Genomic DNA, 19,744 nt, shown 5'->3' with positions numbered 1-19,744 from the left:
AGGAACATATCTGTATGCAAAGTGCCTTTGTCAACATCCTTCTTAATTCTCTGCAGGGAGGGAAACAGAGAGATGCTCAGGGAAACAGTTTTAATGGCCCAAATCATAGGAGATCCAACTGAAAATGAAAACACGGTGACTGGGCAAGGAGGTGGCCACAGGCAGCTCCCAAACATGGGGTTCAAACCAGAGGTACTCCCTGGGAGGAGCCACAGCCTCTCTGGGACAGCCTGGCAGAGCTATCCAGGCTGCCACACAGCTCTGGGATTTGTGGTTGTACGAAGACTGCACGATGCAGTTTAAGGGCAGGAATTTTGGCACCCATAGAGGAGAAATAAATGGTCACAGGGGTTAATCCACCTATTTTGCAAAGGAATGAAGGATGGGCAGCACCTGGGAAACAAGAGACACAGACAGAACTAGGTGTTCTCAAGGGACTAATTTGCTTCTCCAGCTGTACAAGAGAGCAGACACCAACTCCCCACAGTGGATCACAAAAACTTCCCACAGGGTTTGCAAGGCCCTTGGGGATTCTGCCCTTGGATGTCAAGCAAGAGCTGAGAGCAGTGACCAGCAGTCCAGACCTGTGACTAGCACACAGACTTGGGTCCCTGTCACCCACACATCTCCAGCCACCACAGGAGAGGCAGAGGTGACATCTCTCTGCAGTTTGAGCACTTGGGACCCCACAGAGCCCTGAGCAACAGGTTTTCTTCTCCTAAAGAGAAACAGAGGCCCCATTTCCATCCCTACTAAAGGCAACAGCAAGAGCAGGATCAAACCTCATCTGAGGCAATTAACTGCATCATTTTAATTGGGATTCCCTTTGCTCCTTTCCCTGGAAGCCCTGTATTCCTGTGCTCATGCAGTGAAAGCAGTACTGTGCCACACCACTGTAGGAGGTCTTCTAATAATGCCATTATCCACTCATCCTCCATGCACAGCTCCTACTTCCTTGTAATTCCCTTTCTCCCGGGGCTATGGCATTGCTATGCTGTGTAACTGCTTCCAGGATGGAGGCAGTGGATACCAGGAGAAGCTTGGGAGGGTTCGATCCAGTCCTCTGGGCTTGGGTGCAGCTGAGAGCACAGCAGTGCTCCTGCTCCTGTTCCTGCCAGGTTTGGTTATTGCAGGGTGTGCTGGGCTGTTGCTGCATGGCCTGGTGTCCAATTCCTGGGAATGCTATTAAATCCTCACACATAAGAGAGGAAAGTGTGTTTGAGGCACTGCACAACAACACTGTGACTTGGATGCTGCTGAGGAGCCTGAGGGAAGGCTGGTAATGAAGTGATGGAGGAGGATTCTACTTGCAGTGCAGGAAAAAGGAAGCTTCAGTTAATTTAAGGAGCAGTGTCTGCCTGAAGGGATGTCTTGGGAGAACTGTTCGTTTGGGGCTGTGGCTCAGGTGTCCTCTTGTTCTCCACACACACGTAAGTATGCCCATGAGTCACGAGAAAGACACAGACACTCCTCAAGACAGAATATCCACACTGGAGAGCACCTTTGTGCAAAAACTTCCATGGTCAACAGCTGCACATTCCACCTGCTGTCCTGGAGCAGCAGGACACCAGGAACAAGAGGGTTCCAGAAACAAGCACCAGGGACAGGTCTGTTTTCTGAATGAGGTTAAACAGCAATGACTCCTTCAGCCACTGCCCATGGTAAACAAACCAGAGCAGTGTTTGCACACGTGAATGGTTCTGAGGCACAGCTGGAGGAGCTCTAGTGTTGGAGACATGGTTGGAGGGGCTGAGAGTGTGAACAGACCCTTGAGAGAGCTGCCAGGGCAGGAAGGAGAGAAACACCCTCTAGGAAAGGTGCTGAAAGTATGGAATACTCCAACTCCCAGCCTGGCAGTGCAGGGATTGTGGCACCTCCAGCAGCAGCTCTCAAGTTCAAAGGGCTGTGAGTCACTGTGTTGAGCAAGTGTCATGCTCTGGCCATGTCACACTTCCCTGTCTGTGTCACACACGTCTAGAGCAGCAGAAGTCACCAACAAGCTGCAGGAAGCTGAGACACGGCAGCTTTTTAGTCTGTCCCTCACCTCAAACACCCTTACAAGGCTCACCTGAGCAAAGGGCTGTCAGGGATGGATGGGCAGAGGACAGGGAGAGAGACAGGCAGGAGGATTCACACCTTCCAGCACTGAAGTGCCTCCCAGTGACTGCAAAGTGCCTGTCTGATAACAGTAACAGCACTGGGGAATATCTCCTACCCAGGCTGGCTGCAGTTTGCCCTCAGCTGCTGGACAGAGCACACATATACACACATGCAGGGCACACAGTGTGCAGGAGCAAGATGGGCACTGCCTGCAGGAAAGGAAGGCAAGCTGACCCTGAGAGAGCAGTTGGCTTCACTGTCACACAAGCTGTGAACAGTAAGTGCATTCTTCTCCTCCTGAAAACCACAGAGCTCCCTGTAGTAAACACACTGTGTATTCAACATGACAAAGCTCCCTGGGCTGAGAAAAGCCCAATGAGGTGGAGTGGGAGTTAGTTATTTGTTGTCAGAGACGCCTGTTTTCCCCAGCTCACACTGGCTCCAAGGCAGACACTTGAGCAGCTCCTGCAGAACTCAATTCCCTCACACCTGCCCTGAGCAAATCACTCTATCAGGCACAAGAGGCTCCTGTTCCCCCACTATCCTTCGTGCCTTGAAGTTCCATGGGCTCCTGTTCCCTCACTGCCCTTTGTGCCTTGAAGTTCCATGGGTTCCTGTTCCCTCTCGTCCTTCATGCCTTGAATTTCCAGGGGTTCTTGCTCCCCCACTATCCTTTGTGCCTTGAATTTCCAGAGATTCTTGTTCCCCCACTATCCTTTCTGCCATGAAGTTCCATGGGTTCCTGTTTTCTCACTGTCCTTCATGCCTTTATCTTTTAGGGGTTTGTTTTCCAGCACAAACTGGCTGGATGCTTGCAGATGCAGGTACAGCAGTAAGTTACAAGAGCTTTACAGGTATTAGCCAAAAACCCCTAACTGAGACATGGAGAAGGGGAATCAGGATTCACTGTGGATAACGTGCTAAACATGTCTGATGTGAGAACAACAGCGCTAAAACACATCCAATCAGCACAAGCCCTTAGCAGGCAGAGCTACAGCGTGAGGCAGTCCCACCAGACCTTGTGATTCAAGCAAACACTTCAGCCCTGCCACAAGCAATCTCCCAGCACAGTCCAATTGCAATGATTGCCACAAAAAAAAACCACTCCAAAACAACAAGAGAGAAATCCCCCCATGCCAGTGATGTTTGGCATCCCAAAGCCTTGCACACATAGCCCTCCCATGGCTTGTGGGCTGCTTGCACCTGCAAGGTGAAGCTGTGCTAGCTCCAGCACCTCCAGTCAGGCACAGTGTGCTCATGTTGCCTAGCAATAGAGAGGTCTCAGTGCTCCACACAGTCCAAAATGCAGCTTGCTGCAGCAAGGCCCATCCCCAGCATGGCAAACAGGAGAGGACATCTTTGAGATCAGCAGGAGAGCAAGGCTGAGCTCCTTGGGGGATTTTGAGGTGTTTTTTAGGCAGAGCAGGCAACACACACAACATCCCTCCTGGAAGGGATGGCATGAGTTGGCTGCATCATCTTCTAGGTGAGGATGAAACAGATGAACACAAGGGCATCCTTGTGCTGAGAATGCTGCATGGTAAAATATCATCTCAAGGTAGTCACATTCAGGGTTGTAATGCTCCTTTTTCAGCACTATATCCTGGTTGGCACCACCTGGTCAGCAAAACCCTGTGGGTGGCATGTCTGAAGACCAAGGCTCTGCTCCTGGCTCTCTACACGAGTCCTGGAGTGCCTCGGACAACTCACTGGATCTTTTCTGACTCTGTTTCCCAGCCATGAAAGAGACTTTCTGAATAAGAACCTTAAGATGGTCTCACGAATGAGAATAAGGTCTCACGAAGGGAATTCAGCAGCACAGCCTGGACTGACAGATGCTGCTGGAATCAGACCCTCCACCAGTTCTGCACCTCCAGAAAACCACAGCAGGCATCAAATCTCCTTGTTGTGCCTTCCCAGCTCCCTATCTGTCACAGGGCAGCAGCTTTGCCATGTCACAACCCTCCTCCAGCAATGTGCCACCCATATCATGCCCAAACTAAAACAGAGGAGCTATTCTGATTTCCTCTCCTCTTTCCTCCAAAGCAATTCCCACCACACACATGCTGGGAGCAGCTCTGGCCTCGGGAGGCCTCCACAGAAATCTGCACCTGTTTTACAGCACATGTGCAACCAAGTCCTAGATTAGCACAGAAGACTCTGCATGGTACGGTGAATGGTGCTTTGCTTGGATACTTGCCTGGTTTCATAGGCAAAAATGTCTTCATGTGCCCCAAAATGACTCCAGAGCATTCCTGAATGGAGTATTTGCCTCTCTAATGGGAGACAAGAAACAGGTCTTCTCCTGTACCTGCTCAACTCTAATTAAGCATTGTTTCCTCCCTGTCAGCTTCATATTTCTCCCCTAGAGTACCCCAGAACCACACAAACCAAACACTTTCTCCACTTAAAGCAAACCCAGAGACTGAGCTCCACAACTGGCTCTAACCAAAGATGGAACAAGGATTAAACAGCTACACATTAATAAACTGTGCCTCTCCTAGAGTGGCTCTACCTTGCTGAATTGAATTTTCAGGAGCATCTAAAGGTTTGTTGCCTTTGCAGCTCCAGAAAGCTGCAGAGAAAATCCTGTCCAGTGCTTTGGCCAGTTTGTAGCTTGGCTGCACCATTCCTTGTGCAACAGCAGCAAAGTGTGTCAGGAATGGCACAGCAGAGAGAAGCACAATGAGCTCTGATGTGAATCTACCTCCTCGTAATACAGAGGAGTGGTTGTTTTAATCTGAAAGCTGAGAGGAACTTCCCCCAGCTCTGACCCTTGCTCAGTGCCCTGCAGAAAGGCTGAGAGCAGCTCTGAATTCCCCCATCCCTCCTGCTTCATTTTGGTCAGTCCACATCAACCCAGAGCAGTGTGACAGAGCTCAACCTCGTGCAGCAGAATAGAACCAACTGCAGACACACCTCAACTTTGATACTTCCATGTGTGCACTTGAAACCAGCTGCTTCCAGCAGCCAGGAGGGACCCATATCTAGCAGAGCAAGCAGGCTCATGCTTCCTTCCCACCCTCAAGAGCAGGGAAGCAACACAGAAAGGAAGAGGACAAAGCCTTTTCAGGTAGAAAATGCCTCTGGATCGTTTCTGCTGCTTAATCAGCTGCAGATCTGCTGAAAAGAGCCCTAACATAGGCCCTGAGGAGGCACAAATGCTTCTAAATATACAGACAGACTGGCTCCCTTCTCTTCCCTTTCCCTGCTTTTCTCCTTTGTTCATGTATTCCCATCAGAAGAACAAGGTGTCCTCCTCCCCCAGCAACACACTGCTGGGAGTGAAGCCTTTCCACAGAGACAGGAGCAGCAGGATCCAGGGCTGCTGCAACAGGAAAAACTTCTGCAGGAGCCTTTTGCTCCAGGCAATATTTACTTCCTCCTGCCCAGCACAGGAATACTTAGTCGATGAGGACATGTGGTCTGAAGAGCTATCTGATATGAGTGACCATGATAACAGAGCAAGGAGCAGAGCAAAGGAAGCCTAGTGCTCATCAGAAGTCTTCTGGGGGTTATTGAGTCTGCTAACTAGTGCTGCTCACTCACCTCTTTCACTGCTATAAGAAAATACAAGTGACAACTGCTGCTTTTAATCTGCCAGTGCTGAACACAAGTGAGCAACACCTAATACCAGAGAATGCTCTAAGTTGGCAGCAAACTGTTGGCAAAAATGTAGTTTCTCCCAGTTGCTGATTCCCATCTCTGTGGTATCAACTCCTTACTTTGGATTAGATTAACAGAGAAAACACAAAATTCACTTGATCCCCTCAATCAGCATGAAGAAAGGCACAGTTAGAAGAGAAGATGCCTCTTTTGGTCCCCTTCAGCCTGTGGAGGAACAATCTGGCTACCCCAAAATCTCTCTCTCCTACCTGTTTGGAATATCCTCCATAGATGATTATGTTTCCCTCAGGACTGGTAGTCATCTGGCACCCAGATCTTGGAGCAGGCCCAATCCCAGCTGGAGCCAGCTTGCTCCAGGTGAAGGAGTCCAGGTTGAAGGCATAAACATCGTTGTAGTAGATGTAATCTCTGGGGAGAGCAGATTGGCACATCACAGGGTTTGTCATGGTCAGGATAAAATATCACCTCAGCTCTCCTCACGGTCACCCTGACAGCAAAGCTGTGATCTCATATCATATGTGAGAGCCTGTTGGAGAAGATGTTTCTAGAAGATAAGGCTCTGACAAGATTCAGAGGGCAAAAGTGCTGCACTGAGCTTCAGCTACAAGGATGGGGAACTGCATCAGTGATGAGCTAAGCAGCACAACGATTTCCCCAACACTTTAAATCAACATCACTTGTCTTTCTGACATAAAGTCTAGTCAGTAACAGTCTTGCTGAGGACAATCCTTCCATTAAAGCCCAGATTTCTGTTACTGGTGAAATCCTGCTGTCTCTTTTACAGAGGATTCAAACCACCAACCGCCTCCCAACTCACCTTGCACTCTCATGGAAACCTCCAAAGATGATCAGTTGCCTTTTGCACACAACCATTCGATGTCCACTTCGGCCAGAGGGACCTCCTGGTGCCCTGAAACACAAACAAGTTCCACTTACCAGCAACATTCCCTTTCCTGTTAGTATGTCAGTCCATTCCTATTGAAGTAATTGGCACTGAGCACCTTGAGTTCTGCTTCTTCTGGAATGGGAAACCACATGGAACTTGGTTGCCTTAATACATGTGTGCTTTTCTCCATAACATTTATGTATGCTCTTCCTGGAACTCTTGGGATTTGCAGTACAGGCAATTTCATTCCTAGAGATCAGCCATCAGTCTCTAACAGCACCCAAAGTCATGAAGTCTTTTCAGCTGTGACTCAGGAGCTAATTTTTCAGGAGAGTTCAATGACTACCAGATAACTTGCACAACTGCAAGAAAGACACTCCAAACAGATATGTTTTTCCAAGTACCAGGAGGCAGAGATTGGCTCTGACATCCACCCTCCTTAGGTACCCACAGCATCTTCACTCATCCACTGCAGCACTTACAACATCAAACTAGTGAAAAGACTCTAAATTACTCAGATTTCCCCACTGCAGCAAAACAAGTCATCATTATTAGCTTATCCTACTGATAGAGAGAAGGTTTAGATTGGATAATAGGGATAAATTCTCCCCTGTGAGGGTGCTGAGGCACTGGCACAGGTTGCCCAGATCAGCTGTGGCTGCTCCATCCCTGAGAGTGTTCCAGACCAGGTTGGATGGAGCTTGGAGCAACCTGGGCTGGTGGAAGGTGTCCCGGCCCATGGCAGGGGGTGGAATGAGCTGATCTTTAAGATCCTTCCAACCCAAACCATTCCATGATTCTATGATTCATTCTATGCTCCTACACACTAAAAAGCAGCTACACATCACTGTTCTGCTCTTTCAAGCCTTCCTGACCTTTCAGTTAAATGTGCTGCTTCCATTTCCAGAAACAAGCACCAACATCCCATCTGTCACATCCCAAAGCCAGGCAACAACATTCCTGGGAGGCAACAAGGATGCACCTTCCTCATGTTCACCCACAACATCAGAGGATAGAGAACAACAACTCTAGAGAACTTCCAAAACAAAGGCAATTTTAGGCCAAACTCCAGGAAAAAAAGAGGGGTTTGCTTTGTGTTCTGTGCCCACACAGATTAATCTATCCCATTTTCACTCCTGAGGAGTTCCCCAACATGCACACAGTTAGCAGGACTGAACCCAGCAGGACTCTGCAAACATGTGGCAAGTGATTGCAGAATCAAGGGCTAAATAAATGAGTTAAAACCAGCAGCAACCCCCAAAGCCACAACCCTCCTGCCACACTTGGAGTGGCAGCAGGGAGCTGGGAAGTGATTTCTGTGGAGTGGGAAAATGAGGCCCTTATTCACCATCAGAAATGACAACCTCACCCCAGTCCTAATGAAACCTCCAAGCAGAACAGCAGCATTTGGGTAAGACTGAATTAATATTGATTGCTTGGCCTCTTTATCCTAACAGTGAGGAGAGTTTTCCAGGCATTTACTGGATTGTTAAGTGTCATCCTGCAGAACAGTACCTCTGGAATTCATTTCAGCAAGCTCTGAAGTCACTATTTTCTCTTCTCTCCCACAGTATTGCTCCAAAGGAGTAATCTTAAATAATCTTGATTTTTTAAGGAGAAAAGCATTAATAATGAACATTAACAACAAAATCCTGTGCTCAGAGAATACCTTGTGCCTTACTTGTCACTTTCTTCCAGGTTAAAACTCAATTCTCAGCAATAAAAGAGTATTCACTGATGTGTTTTAATCAAGTTTAATAAACAAGTGGACAATTAACTCACTGTCATAAATGGCTGAGTCAGGCAGGAGTGTCAGTGACATAACAGAGGTCCAAAAGGACCTTCCTGCAAGCTCAAAGACTTGTTTCCCAAATCCAAACTGTCCCTTGTACCTGGATCATTGCTCATGGTCCAACACAAGTGGTTTGGAAGTGGTTCCACAGTCGTTATGATTAATACTGTGCTTCATGGGGCTGACACTGAGCACAGACATGTGGGAGGGAGCTGGGAATTCTCCAGGCTTTTCTTAAAAATAGATGAAAAGTCTGGATAAGGACTGACTCTGCAAGTGTACGTGATCAGAACTGCTCCAAAATGAATTTGCTTTGGCTTGTAGAGTTACTCTGGGGCTGATAGTAACATACCAGGCCTGAATTCAGCCCCCAGATTCCACAATTCCATGTCCCATTGGCTGGTGACTGCAGGACTGAGATGTCTTTCCATTCATTCCTTCATCCAGAGGATGCTCAGGTGAATCTTGGAAATATTCAATGACAATAAAAGCGATGACGCAGAGAACATCCCACCAAAGGGGCACTGCAGGGCAAGGCACTTGTCTCCTCCAGTCCCTGAGGATTTGTGTTCAGGTTCACATCTCACACTTCTGACTGCACAAGTGTTGGGTTCAGTGACACACTGGCGGTGCAGCCTTGGGTTTCACACTCAGGTAGGAGCATAGAAGGGAATACAGGATTCCCAGGATCAATCAGGTTGGAAAAGACCTGTGAGATCATCAAATCCAACCTAGGACCTAACATCACCATGTCAACTAGACCAGGGCACAAAGTGCCACCTCCAGTCTTGTCTTAAAAACCCCTCCAGGGATGGGGACTCCACCACCTCCCTGGGCAGCACATTTCAGGGTCTAATCTCCCCTTCTGTGAAGAAATTCTTCCTAATGTCTAACCCACCCCCTCCGGTGCAGCTTGAGACTATAATCACCACAAGGCACAAAAACCTCAAGTCAAATCCCTTGGAAAGTCAACCAGCAGGTGTGCTTTTGTCTCCTGATCTACCAAGCTCCCAAGGCTCATTGCTGGGTTGACAATCTGCTTGATACACACCAAAATACACTTCTTTCCTTCAAGCACCTTTTAGCTGGTGTGGCAGGACCTGATCTATCTGGTGACAGCACAAGAGGCATCCATCAGACACAAACCTGTGCTGAGAGGCCTCCTGCTCTGCACTGAGTGCTCCAGTTCTCCCTGTAACCAGCATTAAATAGACACTGGTGAAACATTATCCTGGGGATATTTATAGCACCTCATCCACCAAACTGTTACAGGAAGTACCGTTAACATTCCAGGATTAAAGTGAAGGGAGGCAGCTCAGAAGGAAGACAAAGAGCTCCAGAGAAGGGATCTGGCAGGTCACAAACACAACCCCAGAGCCTGATGCTCCCTGTCTCTCTCTGGGCCACACAGGAATGTTCTCCCTTGGAAGGAATGAGGCAATTAGGTTAAAATATTGCCTAGCTCCAAGGTAGAGTAACAAACAGTTCATGGACTGAGGAGACCTCCTGCATCACACACATGCTAAGGTGGTTCCACTAAGTCAAAGGCAGCTGCTGGCAAGGCTTCTGACAAGCCTGGGATTTCTTGTGGTTGGATCATCTTTGTGCATGCAAAATGCAAGGAAATAAGGGAAGATCTTGCTAAATATAGCAACTTTTAACTCTGGCAAGCAGACTGGCACCTCAGTGCTCTGTGCTGGGAGATAATGGAGCTCCACTTCCCCAGCAGGCACAGCACAGGGATGGTATTCACAGCTATTCAAGGTTTGCTCTTCAAAAGGGTTTTACAGTCAAGCCAAGATGGTCTGTGAGGCATGAACTGCGGCCAGGAAGGACAACAGAACTGTGTGAAATCTAAACTGGTTAACAAGATTTCCTAGAGCTGCAGGTTTAGATCACAGCTGGGTCATCTTGGTTGTTCAATCCACCAAACCAACACATCAAACCCACCTGAGAAGAGGCCCATGTGATCCTTCCCATGTGAATGGCAACAGACATTTGTCTATCTTGTCCAGACACTTCTTAATGAATAATTAATTCTGTTAGTCTATTATTTGCACTGAAATGACATTTCCCAAACCCAATTGAGTTTACTCAACACCATCTGTACCCTCAAGGTCTATCACCTGCCATTTATTCAGGTAACATGGATCCATGGAATACATGGAATTGTTGCTATGGGAAGTGTTGTTGGATCAGGGTTGGTGCTGCATCTTGATCCAACAAATCTACACCATCTGCTCCTTCCTTTTAGTGTTCCCAAAAGTGTTCACTCTCCCAACACCACCATCTGGTGGCTGATCCCACTGCCACCAGTCGTTGCAGCTGGTTAATGGCAATCCAAATGTGCTTGACTTCAGACAGGAGGAAAAACAACTGAAGCCATGAGGTTCCCTGGTAAGGAATGGAAGACATTGATCCAACAAATCTACACCATCTGCTCCTTCCTTTTAGTGTTCCCAAAAGTGTTCACTCTCCCAACACCACCATCTGGTGGCTGATCCCACTGCCACCAGTCGTTGCAGCTGGTTAATGGCAATCCAAATGTGCTTGACTTCAGACAGGAGGAAAAACAACTGAAGCCATGAGGTTCCCTGGTAAGGAATGGAAGACATTGAAGGAATGTAGGGAAAAAACTCCTCACGGAACTCAACAATCATCTCTGCCCTTTCCTATTCTGCTTCCCAAGGAGGCTGCAATCACATACCACATGGAAAGGCAAACAGGCAGCAGAAACTTGTCTTAATGCTAACCTGACTGAGCATGAAAATCAAAGCCATTCCCTCCCAGCTGCCTCATTAGTGCACTCCTGGAGCTCTGCCCAAGGATGGGGAGGAGATGTCCTCTGTTTGATTCCAACACTAGGACCAGGCCATGGGTGCTTCCAAAATTCCAGTAAGGCTGACAACAGATGTCCACCCAAGTCAGGAAGCTCAAATGGAATAGATCCTGCATGGGGCAGGGAGAGAGAGATCATCTCTCCAGGGCACTTCCACCCATCTAACTGATGATGCTCACTTAGGAAATGTCTATCTTTTAGCTACTAAGCAACAATGAGGCATCAATGCCTGCAAATGCATCTCCCACTGGCAGCCGAGGTGACATGTGACAACCCATCCCTGGGGATGGAGGTGGCCTGAAGAGTATGGTACCTCCAACTTGCTCCAAGGTGGGAATAGAAACTGGAAGCTTAAGAGGTACAGACACAGTCAATACATCAGCTTCTGCCTTACAGCAGGCAGATCAGCCTGCACAGTGACAGGTCTTTTTAATCCTTGCACCTCTTAAAGAGCAAAGACCTCCATCATTTGGAGGCCTTCACATCTCCAAAACTGGAGTAAAATGTGTCTTCCTGCTACAGGACAAACCACAGCTGGTTTGAGATGAACACCAACAGGCCTGGAGCCAAGAACCACACTGGGGACAGGAACCAGCCACTGGGGAATCAAACAGCTTCCTCTCAGCCTCCCAAAGCTACTCAAAAGGTCAGTCCCTGGATTCTCACAGAGAGTTGGCTGCCAGGATCTGATGCTGTGAAGCATCCTCTTAAGCCAACCTGGTTTGGACTCCTTGGGTGTTTCCCTCTCTATGCTCCCCTGCACCTTTCACTCCAGAATCCTTTCAATGCTACAACAACATCAGTAAAATGAAACCTCCACACTTCCCCCTTGTCAGGCTGCATCAATTCTCCCATCTTGCAGGGAGAGGGAAAAAGGTAAGACAGGCACATGACTCACTGTGTGGCCTCAGGCAAGTGCCAAGGCAGAGCCAAGGTATGTGTCTGTGCACAGCTCATCCTAAACCACCCTCTCAATTACTGTGCAAGAGACAGACACAGCCAGACACCCACACTCTGTAACTGGGGTGAGAAGTGATCAGCCTGGGCAGATTTAGGGTTTCCCACCTGAAGGAAGGAACATGGAGCAATGAACCAGGAGCTTGACAAGTCAAACAGCACATGAGCAAGTGTTCAAGAGCTACTGCTTTCCCTCTAAAGTAATCTGCAGAGTTCCAGTCCACCCAAAGCTGTGCTCTGACTAATCCCACAGCCGAGACAACCCCAAAGCCCAAGAGGAAGAGTCAATGCAGGAGTCAGAATCAAAGCCACGTGGCCTACCTCACTGGATGACACACAGAGCTCCTCTTCTCCCATGCAAATACAAACATGAGCAGCAAAAGTGAGAAGCCAAAGGTTAAGGAAACATTAGCAAAGGACTTTGGGCCAGATCCACAGGAGATGTTTACACCTTAACTCCTGTCAAAACCTACCAGAGCTTCTGGCACCTATTTGCTTTGACAGGCCTGAATTACTGGCTTGTTTATCCCAAGGAATCCAAAGGCAGCAAATGCCAGTTACCAAGAGCAGAGCTGGCTCTGGGGATAGATACAAACTGTCATGTTAAAACTGGGAGGTCCTTGCATTGGTCTTGGTGACCCCAGCCAGGAGGAGCCCTGGCAGATGGAGCAACAACTGTTTTGAAGTTGGACATAATACCCACCACAGCTGGAAGGACAAAGAGCTGTTTATGATCCTCTCTGCTTCAGGTAAGCAACATCCAAGCTCCAAAAATCACATATTAAGTAAATCAGGTTTGGCTTCAATAGACTTGGATCATCTCCCTCATTTCCACTTCTTTCTGGAGATGTTCCTCTCCACCATTTCTAGGATGGGAACCTCTACTCACTCAAGGCAGAGATGAGCAGACAGATGGGAAATCATAGCTCTCTGCCAGGAATCACACTCAGATCACACCAGCACAGTTTCTCAGGTCAACATCAAGGAACCACTGAACACCAAGCTGGAAAGGATCTCAAGGTTCATCTTATCCAACCTTTCTTGACAATATGGTCTAGACAAGAGGGCCCAGCACTTACTTGATCTGCTCCCAGGTCTTGGTAGCCAAGTGCAGGACCCAGAGATCCTTGTAGTGGTAAAACTGCTCCCCATTGGGAGATGCAAACTCCCCTCCGAAGACCCAGAGCTGCCCACCAGCTGTGGGCACCACGGCTGCCTGCCAGGAGAGAGGGAACAGCTGCATCAGGCAAGGGCTCAGACACCAGACACAGGAGACCTTATCACTCAGGTGTGCAGCTGCCTCCAATTCCCAGAGATCCCTCCAATCCCAGACACTCAGCAGTGCCTCGAGGGACAACAGCAGCTCTCTGGGGCTGAAGGAAGGAGAATTTAAACTACAAGTTAATCAATTTATAGCAAACATTTCCTACAGCAGAGGAAAATTAGTAAGGAGCTGTGCTCTTTTCACCTCTTGGCATGCTGAGTTCAGATCTACAAGGTCAAAGTTCCCTATGAAGCATCCTGGGATTTAGTTTAACAACATTTGTTCCAATCTGTTAAAAAACAACCAAATGAATCCCTCTCAAAACAACCAAACAATCCCAAAACCAACCAAACCAACGCCCAAACCAACCCAAACCCTTCAAACACAGAAGAAAATGTACAGCATTTGGACCAGAGGAGACTTTTATTGCTTTGACTGAGGCAAGTAGCAGAAAGCAGAGTATCAAAGAGGGGGTTTAATTTCTCCTGCACCAAAACACTGATGTATGCAAGCTGCAAGGTAAAAGCAGGGAGGAGAGCAAGACTTTCCTTCATTAGAAAGATCTGTGTAAAGTCTAAAGGAAGAAGGAAGGAAACCCCAAGAGGAAATGATGTGGCTGTGCAAATTTCTACCTTGACAAGCACCTCTATGATTATTTACACGGTAAACAATTTCTTCCACGTGTTTTTTCCAGGATATCCATTACAGATCAGCACTGGGATAATGATCTTTTCCCTCAGAACACCTTTAGAACTTGCATATCTCTCCCAGCAAAGACTTCTAGCATCACACACGCCATGCTCTGACATAAAGAGCCCATACAGGCAATGGTGAAACACAGCAGTGTGTTTGCAGGCAGGTTTGTGGGAACATGAAGTTATCCAAAGGAGACACATGACTGATTTTCACGGGATCTAGTGCTTAAAAGCTGAAGGGGAAGGTACAGGCAACAGCCTATTCCTACTTGTGTGTGACCTTTTCAGGAGCTGCCTTGAAAGTCATCACATAACCTTTTAATTGAGCAACTGACAACACTGATCCAGAGCTATTCTCACCTCAGCTCTGATCAGAGAATCACAGACGGTTTGGGTTGGAAGGAACTTAAAGATCATTCAGTCCCACTCCCTGCCATGGGCAGGGACACTTTCCACCAGCCCAGGTTGCTCCAAGGACCCTCTAACCTGGCCTGGAACACTCCCAAGGATGGAGCAGCCACAGCTTCTCTGGGCAACCTGTGCCAGTGCCTCAGCACCCTCACAGGGAAGAATTCCTTCCTAAACTTCCTACTCTTTCCAAACTTCCCACTGAACTGCTGTAATGAAGCCACTGTACCTCAGGGGATTGTGTCTCAGAGACCAGAGGTGAGTAACTGACTGAAAACATCCACACAAACCCACAGACACATTTCTGTTCACCTCTGAGCTAAAGCAGAATATGCACTAAAAACGAAGCCACAAGAAGACACCAAACCAGTCAACTAACAAGGCTCAACTCTCTCCTGTGCAAGCAGAATGAACTATCAGACAGAGGACACTGCTGGATTAGGACTCCTTGGATGGTTTCTCATTTTATTGTTGCTGTATTCCAGCTGCAGCTCCTGATCTGCTGTTTGGATTCAGCTGCTCTACAGCCACCTGCTGGTTACAGCAATTTGGCCTCTGAAACCAAGTGCGATTTGAAGTACCCAAAAAACAAGCCCAAAAATCAAGTCAGAACTTTAAATTCTGTAATGGACACAGAGCCCAGAGCATGGCTGGCACTTGGATTAGCACATCAAGGGTATGTGAACCTAACCAAGGGGTAGGAGCTTACCAGAGAGCTCTAGAGAGCTTTGGCCATGAGTAGGGAAGTGACAATCACATCCTGTGTAGCAGTTTTTGGAAGGCACCAGTCACCCAACCACTTGCTGTGACAGGTGAAATAATCTATCAGCTGCTGAGGGGCAAAGACCTGCAAAACATACAAGTCTTTGGTCCAGTTTCTATTGTTCAGGTGTTCACATGGAGTAAACAAACTCAAATTCTTCATCCTCACAACCAGACAGTGACCTTAAGGACACAGAGGGGGGAAAAGAGCCCAAGTGCTCCATGCTGGGAGAGTGGCAGTGTCTGAAATGCTCAGAGATGTCTGTGGGCACTAAGGAAATAATCATGGGCAGCAACTCTGCCTTTCACAGCATTTTGGTCAAATTCTGTGTTGAAAATTCACTGGGATTGCAGAGGCTGAGCTGGTCCTGTGTAATGCAGCAAAGAGTTAATCTTCAACAGAAAAATCTCCCCTCAAGTCCTTCCTGAGTCCTTCCAACCCAACAGATACAACCCCAAATCTCATCCCACATTTAATATCTTCACAGGACACAAGTGACCAGAGCACAAGGACCTTGGATGAGCTTGTGCAGGTCCCCTCAGCAGAAGAGATGAAGTGACACCATTGCCAGCCCATTAAAAGGAGAACAAAGAGATATAAAAAACCCTCAGGAGGAAAAATAAGTTACAAATCGAACCCCAATCATTTTTACCACAGCCTGAGAAGAATTCCAAGTGCTGCTCTTGGCACCCAGAAGTTTACCTGGTGAGCACATCTCCTTGGGGGTGGGTTGGGGATCTCCAGTTTAGCCCAACTGTTCTTCCTGATGTTGTAAACATAGAGGTCATTGTACAGGTAGGTCTGGTAGTGAGGGAGAGAAAACACAAGAGTTTAGCTCACCTCAGCACAAGGCAGTGTGTGCAGCACAGAGTTTGGAGGTGGAGTAGCACAGCTCTGCTGAGCACAACCTCTCCTGCCTCAGGCAAGGAAGGAGAACAACCTCCTCCACTGGACTGGGAGTCAGCAACTGCTTCAGAGTGACCCACTGGGCTGAATGTTCTTCCTCAAACCCCTGGTCACACCTGTGACAGTTTCAGATATGACACCAGAATCAGAGTCACTGAGGTTGGAAAAGACCTTTGAGATCATCAATTCCAACCCATGATCCATCACCACCTTGTAAACCAGCCCAGAGCACTAAGTGCCATGTCCAGTTGTTCGCTGAACACCTCCAGGGATGGTGACTCCACCACCTCCCTGGGCAGCACATCCCAATGCCTGACAGCCCTTTCCATGGAGAAATTCCTCCTGATGTCCAACCTGAGAAGCAGTTGGAGCTTAACACAGAGTTAAAGCTGTTCAACTCCAGAGCCAGAACAGGTTCAGGCAGCAAAGCAAACAGAATTAGTTCATCACATCACACTGGGTGATCCTGAGAGGGCCAAATACCATTGGCAGCCTTGAGTTTTCCACCTCAGTTTGTCTCCAGGAGCATAATAAACACTTGGAACTTGCAGAAACTGAGGCCCAAGAGTGCCCACTTGCACATCTTTGCCACTTCTCACATCCCCAGGGCAGGCACAGCCTTGCCAGCAGCAAAGGTGCTGAAGTATCTTGTTTTGAGAAGTGGAAGATGAAAGATTTTTCACCAATGAGGGGCAGATCTGGCTCCAATTAAGTCTGGAGAAATTATGAAGCCCTGAAATATTGATGCTGAGACAATCACTCTGACTCCTTAATGGGTTCCAGAGTGTCTCCTTCCTGCCAACTGCTCAGCCGTGAGACAGACTCACTGCAGAATTAAAAGGCTATTTTGCTCTCATTCAGGGACAAATACATATTTTATGACTTGAATCTCCCTTCAAATGAGACTTGTGCAAATTACAGGAAAAGGCAGGGAATAAAAGAAGAAAAAAAATGGAAATATGCATTACTTTTTGGCCATTGAAATATTCACCTCCAAACAGGATCAATTCATCTCTCTCAGGGTGAGCAGAGAGGGAACCATTCAGTCTGCAAAAAAACCCAAGGGATGGTCAAAACAGGTGTGTAAATCCTGCAAAACTCTGCCCTTGCAGCTTTAACTCAGCTGGCAGCAGCAGCTCTGCCCTGCAGCCACAAAGGTCTCTCCATCACCTCTAATTCCTCAGTTCTGATGTTCACCCCAGGGCTAAAAACTTCCCCAAAGAAATGAACTTATAAAACTCCCAGCAAGATTAATTGGACATTGTCTGAAATCTTCTCCTATTTTAGGAGCACACATTACACTGTCATTTCAACTCCCTTTTTGACATGAGCTCCTGAATTTTAATGCTGGTGTGGCAGGAACAAAAATGAGTTTCAGGAGGGCACAGAACTCTGGGCAGAACTGAGCTGTGTCCTGTCATCATTCTGTGTCATCATCCTCACTTGGCACTGGTCACTGCTCTCCCACACTTCCCAAGTTACACTTGAGCAAGTGTTTCATACCTCAATCCCTTTGGCTTTATAGCCCAAATACAAACTTCCTCTGATTTTTCCTCCAAGTCCTGTAATCCAACCCTGATTTGTCTCTTTTGTGCAGACAGGGTGGTTAAAAAGTGAATTTTAAGGCCCAAAAAAAGTCCTTTTGGTCCCCTTTTTTAAACCAGGGATTCAATATATTTAATAACTCTCTTACAGGCATTTTATAACAGAAGATGTGAAATATTTTACAACTTCAGATATCAAATACTTGTAACTCCAAATATCAGATATTTATACCTCCAGATATCAGCATTTTGTCACTTCAGACATCACCAGCTGCTCTACAAGCTAAAGCCTCACACAAGCTCTTACCTGGGTGATGGGGGTGGACAGGAGGACTCAATTACTTGGGTCTTTTTAGCATCCAGACTCTGGAATTCTGCTATCAGGGCCTCAAGATCCTCCTGAAAACCAAAAGGGAGACATGAGTCCCTTGGCATGCACAGAGGGAGCTGCACCACATGACACCAGAACTCACCCTCACAGTTCCTAACAAGAAATTCCCAAAATGGAACTGGAAACTCTTTTTTACCCCCTTTTACTGGAGAGAAACCTGCATGTGTTTCAATTCCCTTCCAACTTCACTCCACTGATCATAAATCTGCCTCCAAACCTGCACAAACACCAAGTCACAAGGGCAGAAGGAGGATTGCAGCAACGGCAGTTTGTGATCCATGGTCTCTCCTACAATCCCTGGTGCTCACCACCTCCCTCCAGTTAACCTTTCTGAAGGTGTTCCAAGCAGAGAATTCCCAAATCTGGGGATTTAGCCTTGGCAGCATGGAACCAGCTCTGCCTGCAGCCAGTGCACACCTACACTGGCACCTTTCATGCCTTTAAGCTTTGCATCATGCTGTTAACATCACATTTTGACCAGGGATGGGTGAGTGTTTTTGAGGCTTAAATACAATCACTTGCTCAAGGAGTGAGAAAACCAAGGATTGTCATGAGCTCTTAAGGCCAGAAGAAAAGGATTAGAGGGGATGGAAAGCAAGAAAAACCCTTAAACTGCATCTTCTTGTCCTTCTTTTACACCTGCTGTCACACACAATGGATCCCAAGGGACCGATAAAAGTTACAGATGCTTAGAATCAGAAAATCATGGGATGGTTTGGTTTGGAAGGGCCTTAAAGCTCATCTCATCCCACCCCCTGCCATGGGCAGGGACACCTCCCACTAGCCCAGGTGGCTCCAACCTGGCCTGGAACACTCCCAGGGATGGAGCAGCCACAGCAGCTCCATGGCCAGGGATTTCCCTCCCAAATCCCACACTGGTCCATCCCTGGTCCTACATCAGTCTCCCCAGTCCCAGATCAATACATCCCCAATCCCACCTCAGTCCCAGATCAGTCTCCCCAGTCTCAGATCACTGTTCCATCTCAGTCCACCCCCAGTACCAGACCTGTCTCCCCAGTCCCAGATAATTCCCATGCCCAACCTCAGACCAGTCACCCCAGTCTCAGACCACCATCCCCAATCCCAGATCACTCCATCTCCAATCCCATATCAGTCCATGCCCAGTTCCAGATCAGTCCCTCTCCAGTCTCAGACCAGTCCACCCCCAGTCTCAGATCATTCTGTCCCCAATCCCAGTCCAGTCTCCCCAGTCCCAGACCACTGTCCCCAATCCCAGCTCAGTCCCTCCCCAGTCCCAGACCATTCCGTCCCCAATCCCAGCCCAGTCTCCCCAGTTCCAAACCACTGTCCCCAATCCCAGCCCAGTGTCCTCAGTCCCAGACCACTACCCCAGCTCAGTCCCTCTCCCTCTGGCTCCCCCAGCCTCCCTGCCCAGCCATTCCCAGACTCCACCTGGCGATGCTCCTTCTCTTCCCACGTGCACCACTGTTCCCCTCCACCACCCCTTCCCCACTCCCATCCCGGGGGCACCTCTCACCTCCTCCTTCTTTGCCCGGCGCGACACCTTCTTCTCCATCTTCGCCGCTGTTTTTTCGGCTCCTTTGCCTTTCT

General features: G+C 48.0%; 1 protein-coding gene across 1 annotated transcript in view; it reads right to left on the bottom strand.

Annotated features, from left to right (window-relative positions):
* Window positions 1-19,739, bottom strand: part of KLHDC4 (kelch domain containing 4) — a gene marked incomplete at its 5' end in the record, with an annotated part of 24,301 nt that extends 4,562 nt beyond the window's left edge. Inside the window, 8 exons of the mRNA XM_009069976.1 lie at window positions 1-50; window positions 5,976-6,135; window positions 6,545-6,637; window positions 13,281-13,417; window positions 16,034-16,132; window positions 17,206-17,284; window positions 18,089-18,180; window positions 19,671-19,739. The exon at window positions 1-50 is cut by the window's left edge and continues 5 nt beyond it. Coding sequence (XP_009068224.1) covers window positions 1-50; window positions 5,976-6,135; window positions 6,545-6,637; window positions 13,281-13,417; window positions 16,034-16,132; window positions 17,206-17,284; window positions 18,089-18,180; window positions 19,671-19,739 — 779 coding nt within the window. The remainder of the gene's footprint in view (window positions 51-5,975; window positions 6,136-6,544; window positions 6,638-13,280; window positions 13,418-16,033; window positions 16,133-17,205; window positions 17,285-18,088; window positions 18,181-19,670) is intronic.
* Between the last annotated feature and the right edge of the window lie 5 nt (window positions 19,740-19,744).

Source organism: Acanthisitta chloris, unplaced genomic scaffold (genome assembly GCF_000695815.1).
Source record: "Acanthisitta chloris isolate BGI_N310 unplaced genomic scaffold, ASM69581v1 scaffold3212, whole genome shotgun sequence".
NCBI classification, from domain to species: Eukaryota; Metazoa; Chordata; class Aves; order Passeriformes; family Acanthisittidae; genus Acanthisitta; species Acanthisitta chloris.
Note: the sequence above shows the minus strand (reverse complement) of the source record. Positions and strands in the feature narration are given on the sequence as shown.